The sequence below is a fragment of the Danaus plexippus genome, chromosome 19 (assembly GCF_018135715.1).
Source record: "Danaus plexippus chromosome 19, MEX_DaPlex, whole genome shotgun sequence".
Lineage (NCBI taxonomy): Eukaryota > Metazoa > Arthropoda > Insecta > Lepidoptera > Nymphalidae > Danaus > Danaus plexippus.
The window spans coordinates 6,301,505-6,324,088 of NC_083549.1; the positions used below are offsets into that span (position 1 = coordinate 6,301,505).

At 32.5% G+C, this 22,584-nt stretch overlaps 1 protein-coding gene across 1 annotated transcript; it reads right to left on the minus strand.

Annotated features, from left to right (window-relative positions):
* Positions 1-562: 562 nt before the first annotated feature.
* Positions 563-21,154, minus strand: LOC116768144 (uncharacterized). The gene is made up of 2 exons (XM_032658795.2): positions 20,633-21,154; positions 563-2,391 (listed from the first exon to the last, which is right to left on the minus strand). Exon 2 carries the CDS (start codon positions 2,388-2,390, stop codon positions 1,428-1,430), a length of 963 nt encoding a protein of 320 aa, XP_032514686.2. The 5' UTR covers position 2,391; positions 20,633-21,154; the 3' UTR covers positions 563-1,427.
* Between the last annotated feature and the right edge of the window lie 1,430 nt (positions 21,155-22,584).

Genomic DNA, 22,584 nt, shown 5'->3' on the forward strand with positions numbered 1-22,584 from the left:
ACTTTAACAAAATATATCGTAATAACAAAAAAAATATTTAGAGAGTATTTTTTCTTCGTAACCCTTTCGTTAGGGCGGGTATTTAATGCCGTTTGACTTCGCATTTTCTCCACATAGTACTCAAGATTGTAATTAGTCAAACAAATAAAAACGTCGACATTGGCAGACGTTAAATGATTCCAGTGCGAATGAAGCCATAGTTTAAAGAAATGATTTATTAGTACTATGCAGCGGATCAAAGTTGAAAGTACCTACATTAGGATTAACGAAACAAATATCTATATGTTATGTCTGAGAGGTCTCTATTAGTAAGACCCAAGACCAGTAGATATGCTTATCCCAAGTTTGCATCGTCAGACTTCAAACGTAGCGTTAACAGTTTCGTTAATGAATCCTCGTACTTAATATCGTAGTAGTAGGGTAAATTATTTAATAAAAAACCGGAAAGTCTTTGTTTGTAGTATAAGGATCGAAAACTTGTACTAACCATAAACGGTAACTTTGAGTCGTCAAAGTAAATATGAAGCTTAATTTTTTCCTCCAAGCCTTATATATTGATGACAACAATTGATGACGTCACGTATTTAGAGTGACGTTGCAAACTAGGGGTAAGGTCACAGAACGGGATTACTAGAAAGTGTGAAAACCATTTAATAGTTCATTAGTTAATATTATACAATATAAAGTAAGTACTATTCAATTTTATTTTAAGTTGCCTGTGGACTAAAAAAAAAAACAACCTATGCGACCTCTTCGCATGAAATTTAAAATTTAAAATAAATTTTTAAATAAAATTTGAAAATTAAAAAAAGTCCTCTATATCACTGTATATTTTTAGTACTGTGATTACGTAAATCCTTAATTATTATAATAAATATATCAGTTTTAATGAAAATTTAAATCTTATACTGTGTAATGTTGTAGTTATTTCAAAGTTTTATTTGGAATATAAATATTTCTACTCCTAGCTAGTGTCTATAGATGTTTTAGACAAGACTTATAAAAATCGTCAATTGACCATCATCTATTGCCCACTCTATTTAAATATACTGGTAAAAATTTCTTGTCTAATCTGTATTCGTTTAAATTAAAAATATTTCTTTTATTTTGAAGCCACTTATTTCACTGACTTCTCCATTTGATTATTACGACATTATTTTCGCATATATTAAAATTTTATTTAAAACATTTAAATAAACTAATATTTTCGGGACAATTACTTTTTAAATCGATATTCCGAATATTTTTCAGTAAATCCTCAGTGGACCACTCTGACTGTTTGTTTAAATCTGAAAAAAATGTGTCATTAAGTTCTGTTTAATCTGTGTAAATGGTTTGAGATCATTAAATGCTTATATTATCTATAGTGCATATCTTAAAAATTAATTAAATCAACTCTACTGTGAGTCTAGAACTCTTAAAATCTGCTAATCCATGATATCATCTTCTATATCTGATGATTCTGCCTTCGCGTTGTCCATCTTCTCTCTAGCTTCATCATTTTGTTTAAGAGCGTTCAGATTTTCGTAAACGCTCTTCAAATTCCTCATGATGTACGACGTGCCGTATGGTTTGCCCGTGAATCTTCGGTCAAAGTATTTGTCAGTTACATCCTGACCCCTTGCAGGCACAGAGAAAGCTGACACGTGCCTCGGCTTTTGACCAAACTCCTTACCCAGACGTGTCTCTAAACCTTCGTTGGATCGCATCTCTGGGCTGATGTTGTTGTCCTCAGCGCGTTTCCTATCATAAATGTGCCCAGAGACACGGAGATCGATGAAAAAATTTAAAGGATCAACCCCGAATTGGGGGTTGTAAAGCGGGGGGTACCACATGGGTGGTGGCGGTGGTAGGATTAGGTTTGATGGAGGGACCGGAGTTTCGACTGGATTCCTTCCTAATGGGGCTGGTTTTGGTAATTCTTCTGTACCGACATCAACAAACGTAGATTGCCTCCCTGGCGGCTCGGGGCTAGTGGTTTTTGATGGTTCAGACTTTGGAGTCATCCTTCCCGGGGACTGACTGCCGACTCGGGGCTGCTTGTCAACTGTCAGTTCGAGGGGAACTTCGGGTCGTATTTCCGGTTCCTTTTTCTCTTCCTCAGACTTCGGCCATTCCCGCCTCCAGTCTGTTTCGTTTTCGGCGAAGTATTTATGGGAGCGCCGTTTGAACCTGCGGTGATAGTGTTGCGGTCGGCAGCCGTGGCGGGCATTTACAAATGATCGAAGCATCTCACTGAAGAAGAAGGCGTGAGGTTGTAATGGTAGAGCGCTGTAGAGGTATGGCGGGGTGGCAGCTAAGAGTCTGGAAACCAGTTCTGTGTTCCTCAGCTCTCTTACGTGAGTCTTAGCAGTTCCCTCTGCTGCTTTTTCTTCTTGCACGGATCCCATTCTGTAAAAGAAAATATCTTGTATAATTCAATGTTTTTTCGAAATGTATATACATACATATAGTCGCTCACATTCAGCCGAATTTATGCGGATGAGTAATTGAAAATTGGGCCACTGAAATCTGTGCCAATGATGTCATCTTCCATACTTAATGGCATGTATGGACTTTTAAATAATAACATACATTTCTTAAAACCTCACACACAGCTTGTTTAATTTCATTCAAAAATCTACCTTATTGAAAAACCCTTTGCATATGTATTTTGCTTGGACATTTAATCTCAAATATATCCGAAATATGTAACTCGACTTACACATTCTTAATAGTTAATAGTTTTAAATTTTAAACGTTAAAATTTACTCGAAATGCAATCTCAATACGAATATACGTCACGATTTTTTTTTATCTAACTTGACGATATACATATTTATGACATGACAAACCAAACCAATGAAAAATGTACCTCCGTATTCATAGTCCAAGTTTGATTCGTCACACTGCATACGAAACGTATCACGGTTCACGAATGAACGTGCGAGTACTTAGGCATGAAAAACTGTTAAGTTTTAACCCTGAGTGTTTGCGGAGACGATGCCGACGTAGACTAAGCATTGGCAACAAAAAAATCTTTTTAAAAAAGTAAAACAAATGCCAACCATCAAAAAAACCCTTTAATATATTTCCGTACAAACATACATCATCTAATGTGCGTTCGTCTGTCGGCATCGATTTTTCACCTCACCGCTGTTTTATTGCCAATATTCCAATGGAGATACATCCGCATCCTAATTCCTCTTCGGATTCATTCTGGTTTTTTTTTTTCAGCTTAATAATTTCCTAACGGAACAAGATTTTATGAAACCTTCACTATGAATTTTAATGATTGGCAAATAAACTTTACATATTAATAGGCTTATATCAATATATATATATCCTTTAATATTAAGGTATACTCGTTACGTACCTATTATACGTAAATAAATTCAAATTCAAGCCACAGAATGCTTATCATTTTAGATCAGACGGTAATACTTGACAAAGCAATGAAATCTAATATTTGTATAATTGAATTTGCAACAATGGTGGCAACACATATATATTACGGTACCCTCGATTGGAATTAAATGTCACATTACCATATCATCAGTTCACATCCAACTTGGGATTGGCGACAATAGATTGTGGGGAGCCGCTCACAATAAAATGGTATCCATTCAAACAGTTGATGGAACCGTGAAGCGAAGTCTTACGCGACGATGGGCAAACAACGCTCTTGTAATATTGATTTTAATCATATTCAGAGATGTTATCTGTATTATGTGTCTACATTATTTTCGTATTTAGATATATATTTTTAATCTGCGGTAATGTTTTACAGTTATGGAATAATTTTGATATTTTTTTTTATCTGTCTTTTCTATTAATTCAAATTCGACTTTAGAAAAAAAATGCCGAATGTCGATGTCAATCACCGTTGCTTTTATTTTGTGAAACCCTGTTTGCTTTATTTGTTATCGGAATGCGAACTCAAATTTGTAAGCTGTCTCGAGTGTTGTTAAAAAACTTATATATCAATAATATTATGATACTGTTTTACTTACTTACATTTTACTTATAAATAAAACAAATAAACATTTGCACTAAACTACCCCGACTAAAAGTCGGTTAAGAATATAAACTTCTTACCTATTTCCTGTTTACAGAGCACTTACATTTAACTTTTTAAAAATAAAAAAAAAAAACATTTTGACATTGCCAGTAAGAGGCAATTCAAAATGTATGTATGAAGCCATAGCATAAATGAAAAAAAAAAACAAAATGTATTCGACGAAGCAATTAAAGTTCATAAAATATTGTAAGCCACTGGCGGCGCAGATTTGTGGGACATATTCATTATGAAATTATTAATAAAAACTGAAGCATTTTAAACCTTCCGCTACGGAATTAGGGAATAAAGATTTCGGTTGACAATATTATGATTGTGGAGGTGTGCCGTCACACGGCAGAGAACGTTAATTTCCATATTAAAATCGTCACAAAGGAAGCAAATTCAAAAACCGCGCTTAGTAGGGTGGTAAAAGAGATGTCGCGGATGTAAGAAATTTGTATGCCGTGTGATTGGATGCGGTATTTTATATTTGTTATAAAAACAAAAGTGTGTTACAAACGGTAACAAAAATTTATTACGGAATGTTTATACTTACTGAATTAATTAAATTTAAAATATTTGTTAAAATTTTCTTCACTCTGGTAAGTAAGGTTCGAATAAGTATTATGCTTGATATCTTGCTCAATACCAAGGTTTAAGTAAATAAACAAGAAACATTTTATAAAATAATTGTACGGAGGCTATATACAATTGAATAACAGATATCACCGAGCGATAATTCTCCCATCCATTTCATCGTAGCATCATAGGCACCCCAAACAATATTGCTCGCAGATACGGGGTATGATAATCGCGTCAAAACGCACGTGAAGTGCCGTGGGAGGGGGGGGGGGGGGAGGAGGAGGGAGAGGGGGTTGGAGCGTTAAGCCGGTGACAGCTTTAAAATGTACCCGATTATCCGACCGAGTGTACTTTAGACGGAGACGGTCGCTTGAAAAGATATGATTTATACGAGCCTACGCTTCGGATACACTTTTGTGTGTCTAGCGACTGATTTAAATGCGAAGATTAGTAATTACATCTACAGTCACGTTTGACATTTGTATGAGTTTGATGATGAGCTTTGAAAACTACATTTGTTACTACATTATGTAAGTATTGAGATTTTTGTAATGTACATGCAAAAGTGGTCTGGATGTCTGCGAACGGTTTAAATAGAAAATCTCATCGCATGGAAAGTAGAGTGTTTGATGTTGTTACTCTTATTTTTTTTTTTTTTTGTTATACGAATGACGCTTACTAGAAATTATGATAATGGATTACAGATACAAAATTAATCGACGCAAGAAAAAAAACCACTAGGATGTGTTGATAAATAGGATATGAACACTTACTGATACATTTGTATGATTATTACATATCTATGAGAAAATTATAATCTACATTAAAATTTTGAAATGTACAATTCTATATAAAATTTTGTAATATTAAAAAAATCTTTATATACTTAGTACGAATACACTAGAAACTTCAGCGTAAAAACCTTTAAATATATTTTCGCACATAATCCATCTCATGCAGTCTCGTCGCCTCCTCGATTGAGAATAAAACAACGAGCCAGCGTCACTGTTAATTACTAACGGAAGTACTTGATGGAATACCATTTTACACTCTTATCCCTGCGCCTGTTCATTTTATATAGCAATACGTATTTATGTGTTTTGACTATACGTATTTCTCGATTGTGTAAAATATTTGCAATACATTAGGCAATATTTTATCAGATGGATGTGAATAATGAAAGCAATTTCCTTAACAGATTCCACTCTTGATAAAATACGTACCAAATGAAGAGTAAATGAATGAGCAAATGTAACGTCGCTTAAATTTATATCGAGGATTTGTAATACGTATATTTTAATGGTATTTTTTTGATGTTAGAATGTGTGATTGATAACTTTAAGTTATACAAATTAAATTAAATTATACTAAAAATCTTGTAATAATTTGTACATATTTGTTATTAATTACAGTCACAAATGAATACTTCACACAGATATTAATTACTGTGTGGCGCTTTGTAAGCTCAAGACATAATTAAGACGATATAACGAGCTGTGTTTGATGACATCAAATAATATGCTACACGTTATATTTACGTGAATAATGTGGACTCAAATCATCTTGAAATATTTTTATTTTAAATTCCATATATATATATGTGTGTGTGTGTGTGTATGCGCGTGTGTATGTAGTTGTTACCCATTCAATGCTAAGCTAATTACTTTTCTTATCGTCTTTGTTTTGGTATCCTTTTGGTCCTTACGCTTATATGTATGATTGTATAAAAATAATATTAGTATAATATATATTGTATATATCCGCGTCTCTGTGACGTTTTTATTTTATATTCACTACGCCGCCTAATAAAAGCGTTATCATATCGCAACACAATGCAAACTGTCGTCTGCTTCCATCAAACGAAGTACGTAGATGTATGAATAATTTTATTAGAAATTATAGGATATGCTTTATATTTTATAGGAAATAAGGATTTAGTTTATAAATAATCATAAATTATTGTATGTGAAATTCCAGCAAAATATTTTTATTATTTATTGATTCCATTGATTTTTATTTGATATAACAAGTCAAATGTAAATTACAGAAATAAAAAATATCAATTAAAATATTGCTGAAAAAATTTCATATCCATTATTTACATTTTTCGCAGCTCCCGTATTTTATTATTCACGGCGTAGCGTTTCTTTGTGTCGTAGAACAGGTAACGCTACGCTCGCTCTACAGATTGACAGTTCGTAGCAGACGTAGCAAGTTTTAATAGTGATTTTGTGAATACCCTCATATTCCTCTTGAATTTTTGAATATAAATTGTATTTTATTAAAAAACTAATAAAGATCCACCATTTTATGAAACGTATCTCATCGGAAACGCGAACTGTGTCTGAATTGTATACAAATATCATGTCACTTGTACAAAATAACGCATAAATGATCAGTGAATATGTACAGTGAGAAATGTACCCTAATCCTAAGAAAACATGGTGCGAAATCATTTACATTCGGTGCACAGCATTTAAATATATTTGCTAAATCTATAATGCACCTTACTATTTGATCGTCAAAGTAGAAAATCCCATGTATGTTTGCTATTCAAGTCGAAGTAATATACACATGTAGTAGCGGCGGTGAGTGAGTTTGCTTGTACGTCTATCAGAGGGTTGAAACGTTATATTCCCACAGTGTATGCAAAAGAGTAGAAAAGCAAAGTGAAGTTACTTCGTACTAAAGTTATGTACATATATTTCCTACCATTTTTGAAGGCTTATTATCAGTGAGCTTACTTTATATCTTGCTTTCACAGAACCCACGTGTCCTCAGGTTATATGACTTAATCGTATTAAATATGATAATTCTAACGAACAGACGGCATAATTAAATGAATTTCGGTCGGCTAAACCATCTCTTGATTCTCCATTCACTACAGTCTAATATTTATTCAGACAACTTCTCCATACGTATTATCTTAATTATATAAGAATCATCAGCGTATGTTAACAGTATATATATCAATCTTTTTGCCGATAGAACTGAATCATTTTAATGGAACATTATAAACTGTATAACGTTGGATCTATGTTTCATAAAAATATAATTATAAAATATTATGGCTGAACACAATAATGCGAATACGATTTATTCATTAAAAAAAAATCTGTCGTTTCGATTATAACGTTCCCATTTACGGAGTGTATCCTAAAAGAGTGCATCCCACCATCCCTCCTGCGACAATAGACCAGCCAGCCATTGTTTGCATGTGGACACTATTGTCGATAAAACTTACTCTATAGAAACAGGAATTAAAATTCAATGGGATACTCCTGATGTTTCAATCATTGAGGCTGAGCTTGATGGATATTTTTTTTTTTAAAGTAATTGATCCATATAGCTATCGGAATGTATATTTTATTCCATTCTGAGTTACGATTCCGCGTCCGGTGACATGACGTTTTGAAAAGAATACGCAGCTGTAGAAAAATATCAATTTTTCGATAAAAAAAAAAAATCTTTTGTCTATAACCAAAATGAAGATGTGTTTAAAATTATAAACAACAATATATATAATAATATATTTATTTATAGTATGATTTAATACTTCCCGAGTGACAGTCCTTGAGTATACCTTCAGACATATTTACGTAAGGAATCTCTCACACTAGACAAAGCCACGCAATGGCGTGTTCTCGCCACAGTTATATTGTTTAAAATGATCCTCGAGCCGTGGTATTAAACTGAAGACACCACCACACTTATCGCCCCATACAACATCAAAGACACCATGGTGCCACGTTATGGGGTCATTACGCACTACTATTAATGTTATTGATGCATCCAGCATCGTATAAACTTATATAATAAATAAAATAAAATATAAAAAAATATATTGAACTAATAATTCTATTTTATAAACACATTATTAACTCAATTTAATTTGTTAGTATAGAAAGAAAATTTATCGACATAACCAGGAATCGAATCTGAACCCTCCGGAATATCGCATCACAGCTGGTTTGCAAACTAAGCTACCGTGAATTATTGTAATTATCTCCAGTAAAAGATTGCTTTAAATATAAAAACCACTACTAAAGAAATTACTTAAGTCTCAGGGCTATTTTAAGACGGACTTACAGGCAAGTGTAAGCCGTCGTCAAACAAAGAGAGTCAAATCTCATCTCCAAATAACTCTAGTAAATCTTAAACCCCATTGTCTACGCTAATAATTGCGATTCAGCTGCAGACGTCCTAATGTAATGGAACCCTCGGCGGCTTGGACGCTCGAGGCTCACAAATGATTAATGAAATATAGGTTTCTATGCCACCAAGAACTAAGCACCAAGCAAGCTTTTGAATATTGATCACTGACGTTTTATATGAATTTAGGACAATGGCATGTAAATTTAAAGGATCTATACAAATCTAATTGCGCAATTTCTTTGGAATGACGTTAAAATTAAGTTGTGCTACGTAATAATTTATGAATATCGTATGCATCGATCTGCCAACATTGAAAAAAATATATATTTATTAGTAGATTGAAATCTGATTGATCGAGACTGAAAATTTTATAGGCAGTATCCCGTAACCGATCCACTAATTGTGAAACTTATTTTCCCTAAAATTGAAGCTGATTACTTTGTAATATTAAAATCAATGGAATCTCGAGTCTGATAGCGGGGGTGAGTCGAGAAAGTTTTCTTTGTGTTTATAGCTAGGATCTTACTTGTTGATTCCCCCTTACAAGGAAATAATAAACCCTTCCCTACGAAGCCTCGTCGCCAAGAATTTATTGCTCAGTCATAAATATTAAAAAGTTTGCGTCCATAAATCTCTGCTTTTAATAACGGTAGGTACCAAGCGTTGCTGGCATATGAAACGGCTATATTGGTGCCACTCTGAACGATCAAAGATTTATATGCTGCGGGCGGATTAATATTATAAATATTAACATTTTATTAAAATTAAATTGAACGAATAAAGAACAATATAATTCTTTCGCAATACCTTCAAAGATTTAAGGGAAAGTAATTAACGAAAGTCACCACAAATACGAGCACAAAGGTTTACATTATGTAATTGTTCAGTTCGTATTCAACCCTTCAATATGGGGATTAAAGGGACAAAAAATACGGAGTTTCAATAACCGAGCAAACAGTAATCTCCGAGGATTACGACAAACCTCACAGAGTATACAGTTTACTGTGTATTATGACATTTTTTTCATATTCTATGATAGATACACCCTCGGTTTATATCATTTAAATTTGTTGTTTCAATTAATATTTCATTAAAACCAACTTAAGATTTAAGGAATTTCTATATTTTTTTTCATTATTGATGTACATTTTTTTTAATTGTGTTTTTTTGCAAATTTTTTTATCAATAAACTAAGCTGAATAAGTGAGGATTGATATAAAATTACGATTATATATTTTTCTATTCTTAATTCCTTTGCCCTTTAGTTTGGGTTCATGTATACTACTACATCATGTATACTTATTTGATTTTTAACTTCAGATTTGATGGGATTTTTTCCTAGTGTATTATTACAATCATTTTGTAACTAGACTTAAAGATAATTAAGTAATTAATGGTATAAACAAAGTAAATATTACGCATACATAAATACAGACGCAAAATATTTCCCTTATATTTCAGTTATAATTGCTATAGTAATGAAACGTCAATGTAAAACTAATGTGTTTTAAATACGAAAAAAATACATTATTCCCGTAATAAAAACATAGTCTCCGCTAAATCCAAAGTCTTACGACCAAAGAAACGTATAAAAGTTTGACGACAAAGGAAACCATTAGCTCCGAAACTCAACGGGAGGTATCAAATGGAACTTGATGGAAACCTCCATGGAAATCAACGGATGGAGACTTCTGATTAATTAGCGCCATTCTTTCTTACTGAGACGACGAAATATTCCGGCATTGAACCCTCCAACAATATGGACGAACATTTTAAAGATATTCCGTTGTAAAATCATTTTTAAATCACATCTTTTTGACATTTGTTTCATTAGGGTTATCATAAACGACTTTTAGTCATGTGATCCTGATCCTGATGTCATTGCTGTACCCAGTGTTGAATATCTTTATATTCACCTGACTTACCAAGGGTTTTTATTTTATAACTTAACACAGACAGTATGCAGTTATTTTTTTTTTTTTTTTTTTAATAAATAAACTTAATAATATCAACGTCTATACAACTTTACATATATATATATATATATACGAAAACTTGAAATTTATGTTTCGGCAACGCGTGATAAGATTTATTGATGAAAATTAGTATATATCATTTAATAAGATCATGAAATCTGCAGTCAGATGTGCGTCACAGAATTAAGTGTCTCTCTATAAATATTTTAAGTTTAATTTGTATTATTCTTCATAAATTACGTCATGTAAAATTTTAACGTCATTGTAAAGAATAGCGTCATTAAATCCAAGAATTCACAATAACTTCAAGATGGAATAAACAGAAATATAACCGAAACCTCTGTCGCTAATTATTAATTAACGCCGATCGGCGTCACCGGCGGCCCGGTTTTACGATTCCTTAATTGTTTTTAAACCACCCCCTACCCCCCGCTAATTTATCGTTTGTCGTCGGCTTCACGTGGAAATCAGAGTTTTGTTTGGTGAAAAAATAGACGTAATATAGATGGTAAACATTGAATTAGATTACGAAGGTTTGATCGACTATCTGATATTTCATTATTTAGGTAGTAATTTATATTAAAACAACTTGTTAGTAAAATTTTTTTTGTCTATCAAAATCTTTTTTATTACTAATTCCCTGATACTCAAAGGAATTATCAAATATTACTAATACAAAAAACGCTATAAATTATGCAAAATCAAAATTACCTAACTTATGGAAATAACTTATGGAAATATTGACAATATTAAAAAAAAAATTGAAATTTGATATTTTTATTAACGGGAATATTTTCCATTTGTTTGAAACAGAAGGAATTTTAAACGTTCTTTCAAGTCTGAAGACTGAAACCAGTATGTTTACTCTTAGTTTACATTGCCACGTTATATATCACTCTATACGTAACGTTAACATTTTTCATTCATAAATCTTCGCACAGTACAGTATTAAAGTAGGTTATTGACTGAGATGCAGGAAATTCTTCGTATTCGTATATAAGTGTTATGACGCAAACTTGGAATAAGAATACAGCACTAACCACAAGTTTTTATCCTAACATTAATAAGAAGCGTTTCCCGTCCAATAACCTACGACGATACAGTAAACTGCCAAGATTTATGAATGAAAACCAGTTAACGCTTTAACTGTTAACGTTAACTATGTAAATTTTGCGGCACACATTAACTTAACTTGTTTTGAATTAAAACAAATAGTTTATTTATTTGATATCACGTATACATATTGACTTTACTCTGAAAAATTACTTTCAGAGGTTAGGAATAATTATATAAACAAAACAATAAAAAAAGTAATTGCAGAGTAGGTATATATGGGGTTTTCCAATAGGGACGCTTGAACTTTGACAGCTGATTGCGGCCATGTTGTTTGAGTGACAGCTGTCAAATGCAGTGTGTTATATTCATTCCGTCCTCCCAAACCACCATGGCAGGTTACAGTGTCGAGCAGCACGTGCAAATCATAAAATTGTTTTATGAAAATGGGTCTTCAGTTCGAGCAACGTTCCGCGCACTTCGCCCGTTTTACGGTCGCGATGATCGTCCTGCCGAGTCGACTATCCGTCGATTGGTGGACAAATTCGAGTCAACCGGGTCAGTTAACAATCAGCCGGTTCCCGTGCGTCAACGTAACGCGAGATCTGCCGAGAATATCGCCGCTGTGCGCGACAGTGTCCTCGAAAACCCGCGGCAGTCAATTCCGCGTCGCGCACAGGAACTCGGCCTTTCGCAGACGACAACTTGGCGAATTTTGCGTTGTGACTTGAGCCTGCACCCGTACAAGATCCAGCTGATCCAAGAGCTCAAGGTTAATGACCATAGACAGCGCCGTGTGTTCGCTGACTGGGCATTAGAGCAGTTGGAAGTTGACGCCGATTTTGGCAAAAAAATCATCTTCAGCGACGAGGCGCATTTTTGGATGAATGGCTATGTCAACAAGCAAAATTGCCGTATTTGTGACGAGACCAATCCACACGAGGTTCACCAAGTGGCAATGCACCCGCAGAAAGTGACTGTTTGGTGCGGATTTTGGGCCGGAGGCGTGATTGGTCCCTATTTTTTCGAAAACGATAATGGTGTGGCCGTCACCGTCAATGGTGAGCGATACCGGTCGATGATAACCAACTTCTTTTGGCCTGAAATCGAGAATATGGATCTGGACAACATGTGGTTTCAACAGGACGGCGCTACGTGCCACACAGCACACGCTACGATGGAAGTTCTGCACGAGCAATTTCTGGACATGGTCATCTCGCGCGGAGGCGACGTGAACTGGCCACCGAGATCGTGCGATTTGACCCCGCTGGACTTTTTCTTGTGGGGTTTTCTTAAGTCGCAGGTCTATGCCAACAAGCCGCAAACCACCGATGCCCTCAAAGTCAACATACGCCACGCCATCGATCAAATACAGCCCGATTTGTGCGCCAGAGTCATCGAAAATTGGACCTTTCGTGTGCGCGCCACCAACCGAAGCCGTGGCGGTCATTTGAATGATGTCATATTCCATACATAATGGGGTCGATAGACCTTCCAAATAAAAAAAAAATTTCGCAAATATCTTTCCTACATGTATTTTTTTTTGCATTTCAAAGATCAAGCGCCCTTAATGGAAAACCCTATATAAAAGTTAACTGTCAAAAAATTGACAGTGACATCAAGCTTGATTAACAGAGAGCATATCTTAAAGTTTTTCTTTTTTATGTCAAACCCTTCTACGAAGTGTTTTTTTATTTGAACAAACTTCTTACGACCGTTCTTAAAACTAAATGAGAAACAGTTAAGTCAGGTTAAAGTATTTAACTATCTTGCTCATTACATTTTCGAGGATCTCAGAGACCATGTAGATATTGAACGTGAACGAAGGGCACTTGCCGCCAAATGTAATATGCTTGCCCACAGGTTTGCTCGATGTAGTAAAAAGGTGAAAATAACTTTGTTTAAGTCGTATTGCCAAACATTTTATACGTATGCCCTGTGGAACTGTTACAGCAAGAAAGCACTAGACGCACTGAGAGTGCAATATAATAGTGGATTCAGAGTTTTGTTGGGACTTGGAAGCTTCTGTAGCGCATTCACCATGTTCGCTGAGGCGGGTACTGATGACTTCTTGTCTATAATAAGAAAAAGAACTGCATCTCTACTTAACAGAATGCGATCAAGTCCCAACAGGATTCTGAAAATGTTCAGTGCCAAGCTGGCCGAGCCTGCGCTTCAGCACTTTGCCAACGTGCTGGTGAGGCAGGTTAGGCTAAGCATATAATCTTTTTTTTTCCATTCTTATGTTAATATTTTGTCTTATTATCATTATTTATTATACTAACATAGTTGTAAGGATTCTTTTTTTTGTAACTAACAAATGGACTGTAAATTGTCTGAAATAAACAAATTATTAATATTATTATTAAGTTATAGTGCGACCAGAAAAAATAAGGGTTCGTTTATGTACATAGACTAGGAGTTCCGTCAGACAGAGTTATCATTCCGAACAGAGAGCTGGGTAGAGGTTATAAGTTATTTTTAACGCCTAACATAGATCATTATGATGAAACCATTGATTCCAACCAATACAACTTATCAATGCAAACATAACATTACTTCTAGAATTAAGCGATTTTTGCACACGATATTGAAGTTGTCAACCGTCGGAACAAATTTACCTCACCTCAAACAGGCTTAGCAAAGAGTATCAATTCCAATCTACTACATTCTTCTTTCGAAAAAAAATAAATATAAAAAAAAAAAACAAACGCCATTATTGCATTCGACAAACTTCTTCTTGTTTTCTCCACGTTGACTTTTACGAAATATTCCAAGATTCCAGTGCAAATGAAGCCATAGCTTAAAAAAGAATATATGAGCATAACGCGCTGAAAGTAAGGTTGGACCACCTACTAAATGTGATTTAGTTTGGTTGCATTTGCTATGATTCTGACAAATATTATTAATTTTTAGTAATGTTAAACGAAATATAATAAAAAAATAAATAAATAGGTTAAATTAAATCGGGACAGTCGTTTTTAAATTGAAGGTCAGATCAGCAAATTTACCATCTAGTTGTTACCCGCGACTTCGTCTGCATAAACAAAAAAGATTGAAAACCTTCAAAGCGCCGCGTCGAGGTTCGGGATAAATAGTAGCCTATGTTACTCCTTATTACATCACCTACCAATAAAAGTCCCGTCAAAGTTGCTCCAGACATTTCAGAGATTAGCCGGAACAAACAGACAGACAGACAGACGGAAAAAAAAGGTTTATTTGGTATATGTAGTGTATATATATCAATATGCGGGTAGTAAAAAACTATTATTTCAATATTACAAATAGATATTGCAATTATATATATATGTACGTAATATTTTATTTATTGAAACAACTGCATAAGTTATTGCTCTGAAAAAAGAGTAATTTATTTTAAATAAAAACAAATACAAACTACTTTAACATACAAATTAGTATTATTAGGTAAATACTAACCTGAAAAAAGTGAAAGAACATTAAAAGCTATTGCTTCAATATTTTTCTATTATTTTAACAACAATTAGTGAAACGTGTTCACCTAAAGTTCTCATCATAGAGTAGTGAATGTTTGCTGTCCACAGATAACGTATGAATTCAATGCGCGGGAAAATCAAACTTAATGAAAGAGAGCTTCATTTGCATGTATATATTACACACATAGCAGCTCTGACAATTATTTAAAGAAAAAAATATTATTTATTTAAAAAATATAACATTTTAAATATATGACAGTAACTTCTTCTATAACTTCTGGACCTGCAACTAGTCTAATATGAAATTATATGTTACTTGTCATTTAAAACAATATTCTAAGACTTTCCATTTGTTATTGTTCATATACTACGAATATTTTAAAGTATTTCTTTTTGACTCATCTTAGGAAACTGCAGACAGATTCGAAGTCGCTCCTGCCGAGTTATATAAGATGTAAGTTAGGATAAAGATCACAGTAAAGCGAAAAATATTAAGATTTTCACATTGAGTGATACCTTCCCTGCGCTTCACGGGAAATTGTCCTAAAAAAATATATACGAGTATACCTACTTATAAGGTATAAAAAATGCAGTATAACATTAACCTAAAACAAAACATATTAAATAAAACTAAAATATCAGACTAACCGTATTTCCGAGCGAACTCGTCGAAAAATACGATTTATTTATTATTATCTCAAATGCAAAAAGAAATTTTTGAAAAATTACGAGATATTATTTAAAAGTATTAAAATTATTTTATTGTATCTATTCCTTAACTGTAAAGAACATAATTTATTTGTACTTTGTTTATAATATAACCTCGTGGGCGATTGTGGTAAAACATTAAAATATTTTATCTATGCGACGGTGTTGCCATACTAAAAATACTTAACTTGAAATGAAAATATGGTTTTAATTTAATGATATAAACCCATCGTTTTAACCTGTATCTAAATATATATAAAAATATTGTATCTTCTCTATATATGTCAAAAACCGTGCAATCAAGCTCTCATTTGAAGTGTGAGGAGTAGATTAATGACTGCGTTCAACCCCACGTTAGACGAACATACTTATTGATATAACATATATATATAGCAGTGGACCATTAAGTATATCGACATTTTTCTCGATACCTCCATTAACTAACTTTTATTTATTATAAATATATCATAAGCGAATAGTAAATACAAGAAAAACAATAATTGTAGTAGGTACCCAAGTCTAATAGATATAAACAGGATCATTTTTTTAATAAATAAAACCCTTTCCTTTTTTCGTCACACGATAATATGAATATATCAGAAAAGCTGTATAAAATTATAACACAAAAAAGTTTGAAAAAATTAAGTCCAAATATGTCATAATGATCTTAGCTATAGAACCGAATTCCATAAATCTATACTTTAAATTTTTTTGAGATAAAATCTTAATGTAAAAAAACGGCGTTAATACAAAAAGATTGCCTTGTAACTACATTTTATCACTCACACTGTTCTTAAACCAAATCGTTCTCAATGCATGCTTTCGTTTACACTTTCTTGTGTACCCTTAACACCTTTGTCTTGTTCCTACTGCTAGCTTCATGTAACCTTAGCACATGTTTGCAGCATCACACTACATATCTTGAGTTTTAAACTTTTCATAAATAATTATAAAAACACACGCATTTGAGAGCTACGAATGCAAAGTCAGATACGCAGACATCGACGTAAAAGTTAAAAATCCCTCTTCCAAGTCATTGGTTGAATTATTCTAATGTTTTCGATTAAAATGTGATTTCCTATATTAGATTTTAGCATCGTGGAAATGATTATCTTAATAGAAAGATCTTACGAGTACTTATAAAGCATTTTCAATTTAAATATATCTATTATAATACCATCCAAAAGGTTTTATTTGACAAGATAAAAGTAAAAAAATGCATAACACTTATTTCACCAATTAATTGTTGCAAATGGGAAAAAATATATCGGTTCTTGAGTAAGTCATTGTAAGAGGAAGTAAATTTTTAAGTTTTGAGTTTAATGATTTTTTATTTATAAACAACTGCATATATTATATATATAATAACATAAAAGCGTATAATTTATAAAAAATATTCGATTAACTACAGCACAATTTACAAGCAATAATTCACTTTATTTTTAATTTTAATAAATACAAATTTTAATTCATCAAAACACATAATCGAAATTTAATAAATCGTCACTAATACTCGAGTAAGCGACTATTGTTTTTTTTTTAATGGCGGCCCTTCAGAAACCTTACCACACTTTACATAGTTACACTTCATTCACACCGTTTTAACTTTTTCATTAATAAACTTACGCTGATATTATGCCCGATGATTTATCAATCGAAACAGGAATCTCTGCCGTCTGTGTATGTAGTTTGACGATAAAAAATAAGATTAGGTTACCGATATCCGAGTAAGTTTCTGTGTTGTTCATTTTAGTGTATTTTTTCCAAATTCCTTCATTTTTTATTGTTAATTTATAAGGTAGTATAAAAATCACTATTCTCTTCAAATTACCTGTACATAGAGCATCTACGATTTTCTTCTTATAATAAAGCAACAGATAAAAAAACTGACGCTTTAATGTAAAAAGGTTGCAATGATTCATTTCAATTAAGAGAAAAAGCAAGACTTTCTCACCCTCTACATACATCTCGTACAACATTCAAAATACAATCTACAATAATACATTATAAAAGGTGAGTATTTCGTCAGTCTGTATAAAATAATGCACTATAAATGAGTTCTATAAAGACACATTTTAATTATCTTTGTAAAATTAATAATAATTATAACCATATCACACACATAAATAAACACACTCACACACATCCGTATTACACAATAAGCTACCCCGACTGTACCCCTATCTCAGGCGGTAAACCGCGACCTACTTGTCAATCATTGTGTCAAACTACATGCCAATGGACATACGACCGCCATTAATATTATTATTGCCATATTTATTGATTTTAAAGGAGTTCTATTTGATTTATTGCGTAATACATATATATGTTACAGCAAAAAAAAAAATGTGATGATTTATGTTTTATTCGATTAATTGTATAGAAAGCAGTGCTCATTAAAGTTGGTTATACTTGTATAAATGTTGTTATCAAATAAGTTTGTATTTAATTATGTGCAAGTTATTTAAATGACCTAATAAAAGATACAAAATAACAAGCTAACTCGATATTTATCAATCATAAAAACGTTACTTGACATTTGTCACCGCGTCTAATCGCTAACCGCGGTTTATTATTTGACATTTTACAAGCTGTCCACACTAACAAAGCTTTAGTACACAGTGAAAAACAAACATAGTGAAAAAATGAAATTAACATAGTGAAAAAATGAAGAGTTCAACGAGTCAAAAAAAATTCAATTATAAGTGGCTTTTGATATAGTTTGTTCTACAATGAAAAGCTAAAATAGAAATTTCAAAATTATACATGTTATTGTCAAAATAATAAAATGATATTAATTTTATTTCTATCGTGTTGCTTTATAAAATATTGTATAATTATTAACAAGATATTCTTTGAAATATTTGAGAACCGTTAAATCGAACTAGGCTGTATAGCTCCAACCATTTATATTTTTTCTAAAAGTTTTACATATAATATAAAATAAAAGATTTATTAAAACTATCCCTTGACGAACGCCCTCAACATGTGAAATAATTCGAGGTTACGTACTAATATCATTACATCGAGGCGAGGGTGATCCCCTCTTTAGCACTTTTGTCCCAACCGCTAATTTGATCCGATAAATGCAACGTCGTATTGATTATGGGCTAGAGGTGTCACGTTGACAATAATGCTAAAATTCACAAACGTCACTTTCAAATGACAGCATAAAAAATTAAGATGACTTGCAGATTTTATTCATCTAATTAGATGAGAATATACATTTAAATTCAACAAGAAAAAAGTTTTAAATAAAAAAATGCCTGAAGCTAAACTCTAAAGAACCAACAGCAGAGAAAATGTGATAAAATTAAAAAGTAATAAAAATACAAATGAGCCGCTTTCAATCATCCCTCTGACAACATTGGGTGGTGGGGATTGACGGCGGAAGGGGGGGGGGTGATGTCACATGAGATTAAAAAGTTTGACGAGCTCCCACGGAAATTAGCATTTCACTCCTGCGCTTCATTTACATACAACCAAGACTGATTTTTATTTTTTGAAAGTTTTTCGATTCAAATTTTAGAATTTCCTCCATTTTTAATGCGAATCTTGTTGGCAATATAAAACACTTGTGATATTGGGTTGTTGAAACATTACCTAAGTAATATAAATTAAATAGTTTGACTAAAAATTGTTTAAAAGTATCGATTTCTTTGTCAAAAATTTTGTAAAACGCCTTAACAATCGCATATTTTTTTTATCCAAAGAGAAATGTATGAGACCACTATGAACGAATTTGGACAACTAATGTATAGATCGAGATAATAAGAATAAATAGAGTGGGAACACATAAAAGCTTATTAAATATTCTATTTGAAATAAAGTGCTTCCAAGTAAAAACCTTCATGAAACTTGTTTTGCAGACAAAGCAATTTTTTTACCTTTACTTTATGGGTCCGGAGTTCCAGACTCAAACATAGACTGTTCAAATGTAACAAGTAAATAATAAGAAAGGAGACGGTTAGTAGAAATCGTATTTCATAATGTACAAGTTTGAGTTGTGAAACTAGCACACAACCCATGTTATGGATATTAAAAGTAATATTCTTCATTCAAGCAAAATCTAAAACTAGGAACTTTTTAACAAAAAATTTATTTCCATTTTCTGTAATACGAGTCTTTAATTTCTTAGTGTTGTTATCAAATATCTATAACAGAAAAAAAAGTAACGCAATATACAGTTCCGTCGGTTTTGAAATTCGAACCCGCATTTTATACATCTAACCGCGCCGCGGCCGCAGGCAGCTGTCATTTAATAATTTAATTGTGCATTTCCCTCCCTTTTTCACGGCTCTTTCGGCGGGAAACTCCGCCGGCCATTACGGAATACGGAATAAAAAAGAAATTGTATTATACTTTTAAAACTGTGGCACTCGTCCATTATAATTTTAAAAGCATATCCATTATAAAAAATAAAAATATAATTTCACTATTATGATAACACATTATTTAAATAAGCGCTGTATAAGTTTAATTGGAAAAAACATTAATCTATTTTTTATTTAATGTAAAAATTAGATGGTGAATATAAAGCATTCTGCATAATGTATTTTATTTAAACAGTAAAAAATCAAATGGAACCTTTTAAAAAAAATATTCACAGATAAAATATAGTTAGTATTATATAGCTTAATAATAAATTTAAAATATATACATACCTCGATATTCAGCGAAACTCGAACCAGTTGTCGGACGGAGTGACGTATGACACGTCCGCACGTTATCGGTGTTCAGGCTGAATGGAAAACCGCAAACTAAAATCCGCCCAGCATAAAAGGCGGGGCCTCAGCTGGGCGGGACGGTACCAGCAAATGGAATCCCCTGGTGCTTCTTTTCTTGTGCAGCCAAGAAGCAGAATGGTCACCCGGATTAACGAGGCTGTATGTGTGCGACAAAAAGGTTTTATGGAACACTGCAAAACGAGATTAATTCCCGTAACACTATTTTTAGGGCTTGTTTGATATTATCTAAGTGCAGATTAGAGATTACATCTGAGAGAATTTTTCATTTACAGCGTCCTTTTTACAACTCTTTTAACGTACAACACTACCTACATGTTTCCCGCGATTTATATATTATATAACTAATACGAAATTAATACCAAAACTAAAGAGCTTTACTACTTTATTTTATCTTATATTACCTTATATTTATTGACAAATATTAGTACTTCTCCAATTTTTTTTATAGCCAGCACAAACGCTTTTTTTATAGGTTGTTATTACCGTAACTGTAACCCAGAAACCAAGCTATTAATTTTATTCATTCATTTTGTAACTTAGTATGTAATAGTATAATGTTTATTATATACAAAAAGGTTTTACTTTCGCATTTTAATAATTTTTAACAGTTGTTCATAGATATAGAGTTATTTTTTACCCAACTGCTGTTGATACAATAAAGGCACAGTTGTGTTTTCAACCTATAAGTTTATTTGACTATTAGAATGTACTTGAATCCGATATGTATTTTATGTGTAATATTTAATAGTAATGAACTTTTATAATAAAATTTATGGGGTTCAAATGATTTATCAGGAAAAAACATCGTGTGAAACGTAAATAAAAATTTGGGAAACTAATAAATTAGATATATGTAACTAGTATGTTCAAAAGAAAATTCTTATCATGAAAAGTACAAAATAACAATCAAAAATAATAGTCTTAAATCGGAGTCATAATATTATTTATCAATAAAATAAATTTTTCACCAACTTCAAAAAGGAAGAGATCCTCAGTTTTATAAAAACGTAACCGTTATTTGCTTCTGGCATTCGCTAATTACGTAGACTGAGCAAAAATATTTCAAATATTATGGTCGCCTTTCTAAATTATACAAAAATTTTACGCGCTTATATCCAAAAAAATGAACACACTTTACGCTAATTTAAATTATACATGTATTTTAACATGAAAATATACTATTAAAAATGGAGTAAAGTGATCCTCTGCCGCTTAAAAAAGGAACCTACTTATAATGTCGACGCCATTGCTGGTCACGATGCCAACGGACTTGGAAGAAAGTTTTTAATTCTACTCTTAGACATAAATAACCTCTTTGTTTAAGCATCGATTTAAATAACTTTTTTTTTATTTGACCGAGTTCTTGTCAGATTGTTATTGAAAATTTATTACGGTATCTGGTGTTTGTAAATGTAAGAAAATTGAACCATGTAAATAATAGCACATTTTTTGGCATTTGATGTGACAGAACTGTTTTTTCTTTGCTATTGCTATGCTTGCACGTAGAAACGTAACGTTCCCCGTTTCTTACTGAAAAACCTACGTTAATACTATAGAAACTATTAAGCCCTACCGAGCTTCATACTTGAAGTGATGATGTTATCTTGATGTAAGCTTGCTTTACCTAGATATTAATTATTTGTAAGCAGATACAAATAGAACGCACATTCTGATAATTTCAATCGTTCATTTCATTCAGGCGAAGGTTCAAATCCTACAACATGAGTTATATCAAAGCAAAATCTACTTATTATATTAACAAATATAAATGTTGTGTATATTTAAAATATACATTTGTATTAAAAACAGAGATTGAAGTATTTTTTTTTATTTGGCAGGCAATGGTTTGTGATTAAACAATCTTCGGT

Excerpts from the sequence above, each read along its gene's own strand:
- LOC116768144 (XM_032658795.2), bottom strand. The coding sequence starts at position 2,390 with ATGGGATCCGTGCAAGAAGAAAAAGCAGCAGAGGGAACTGCTAAGACT.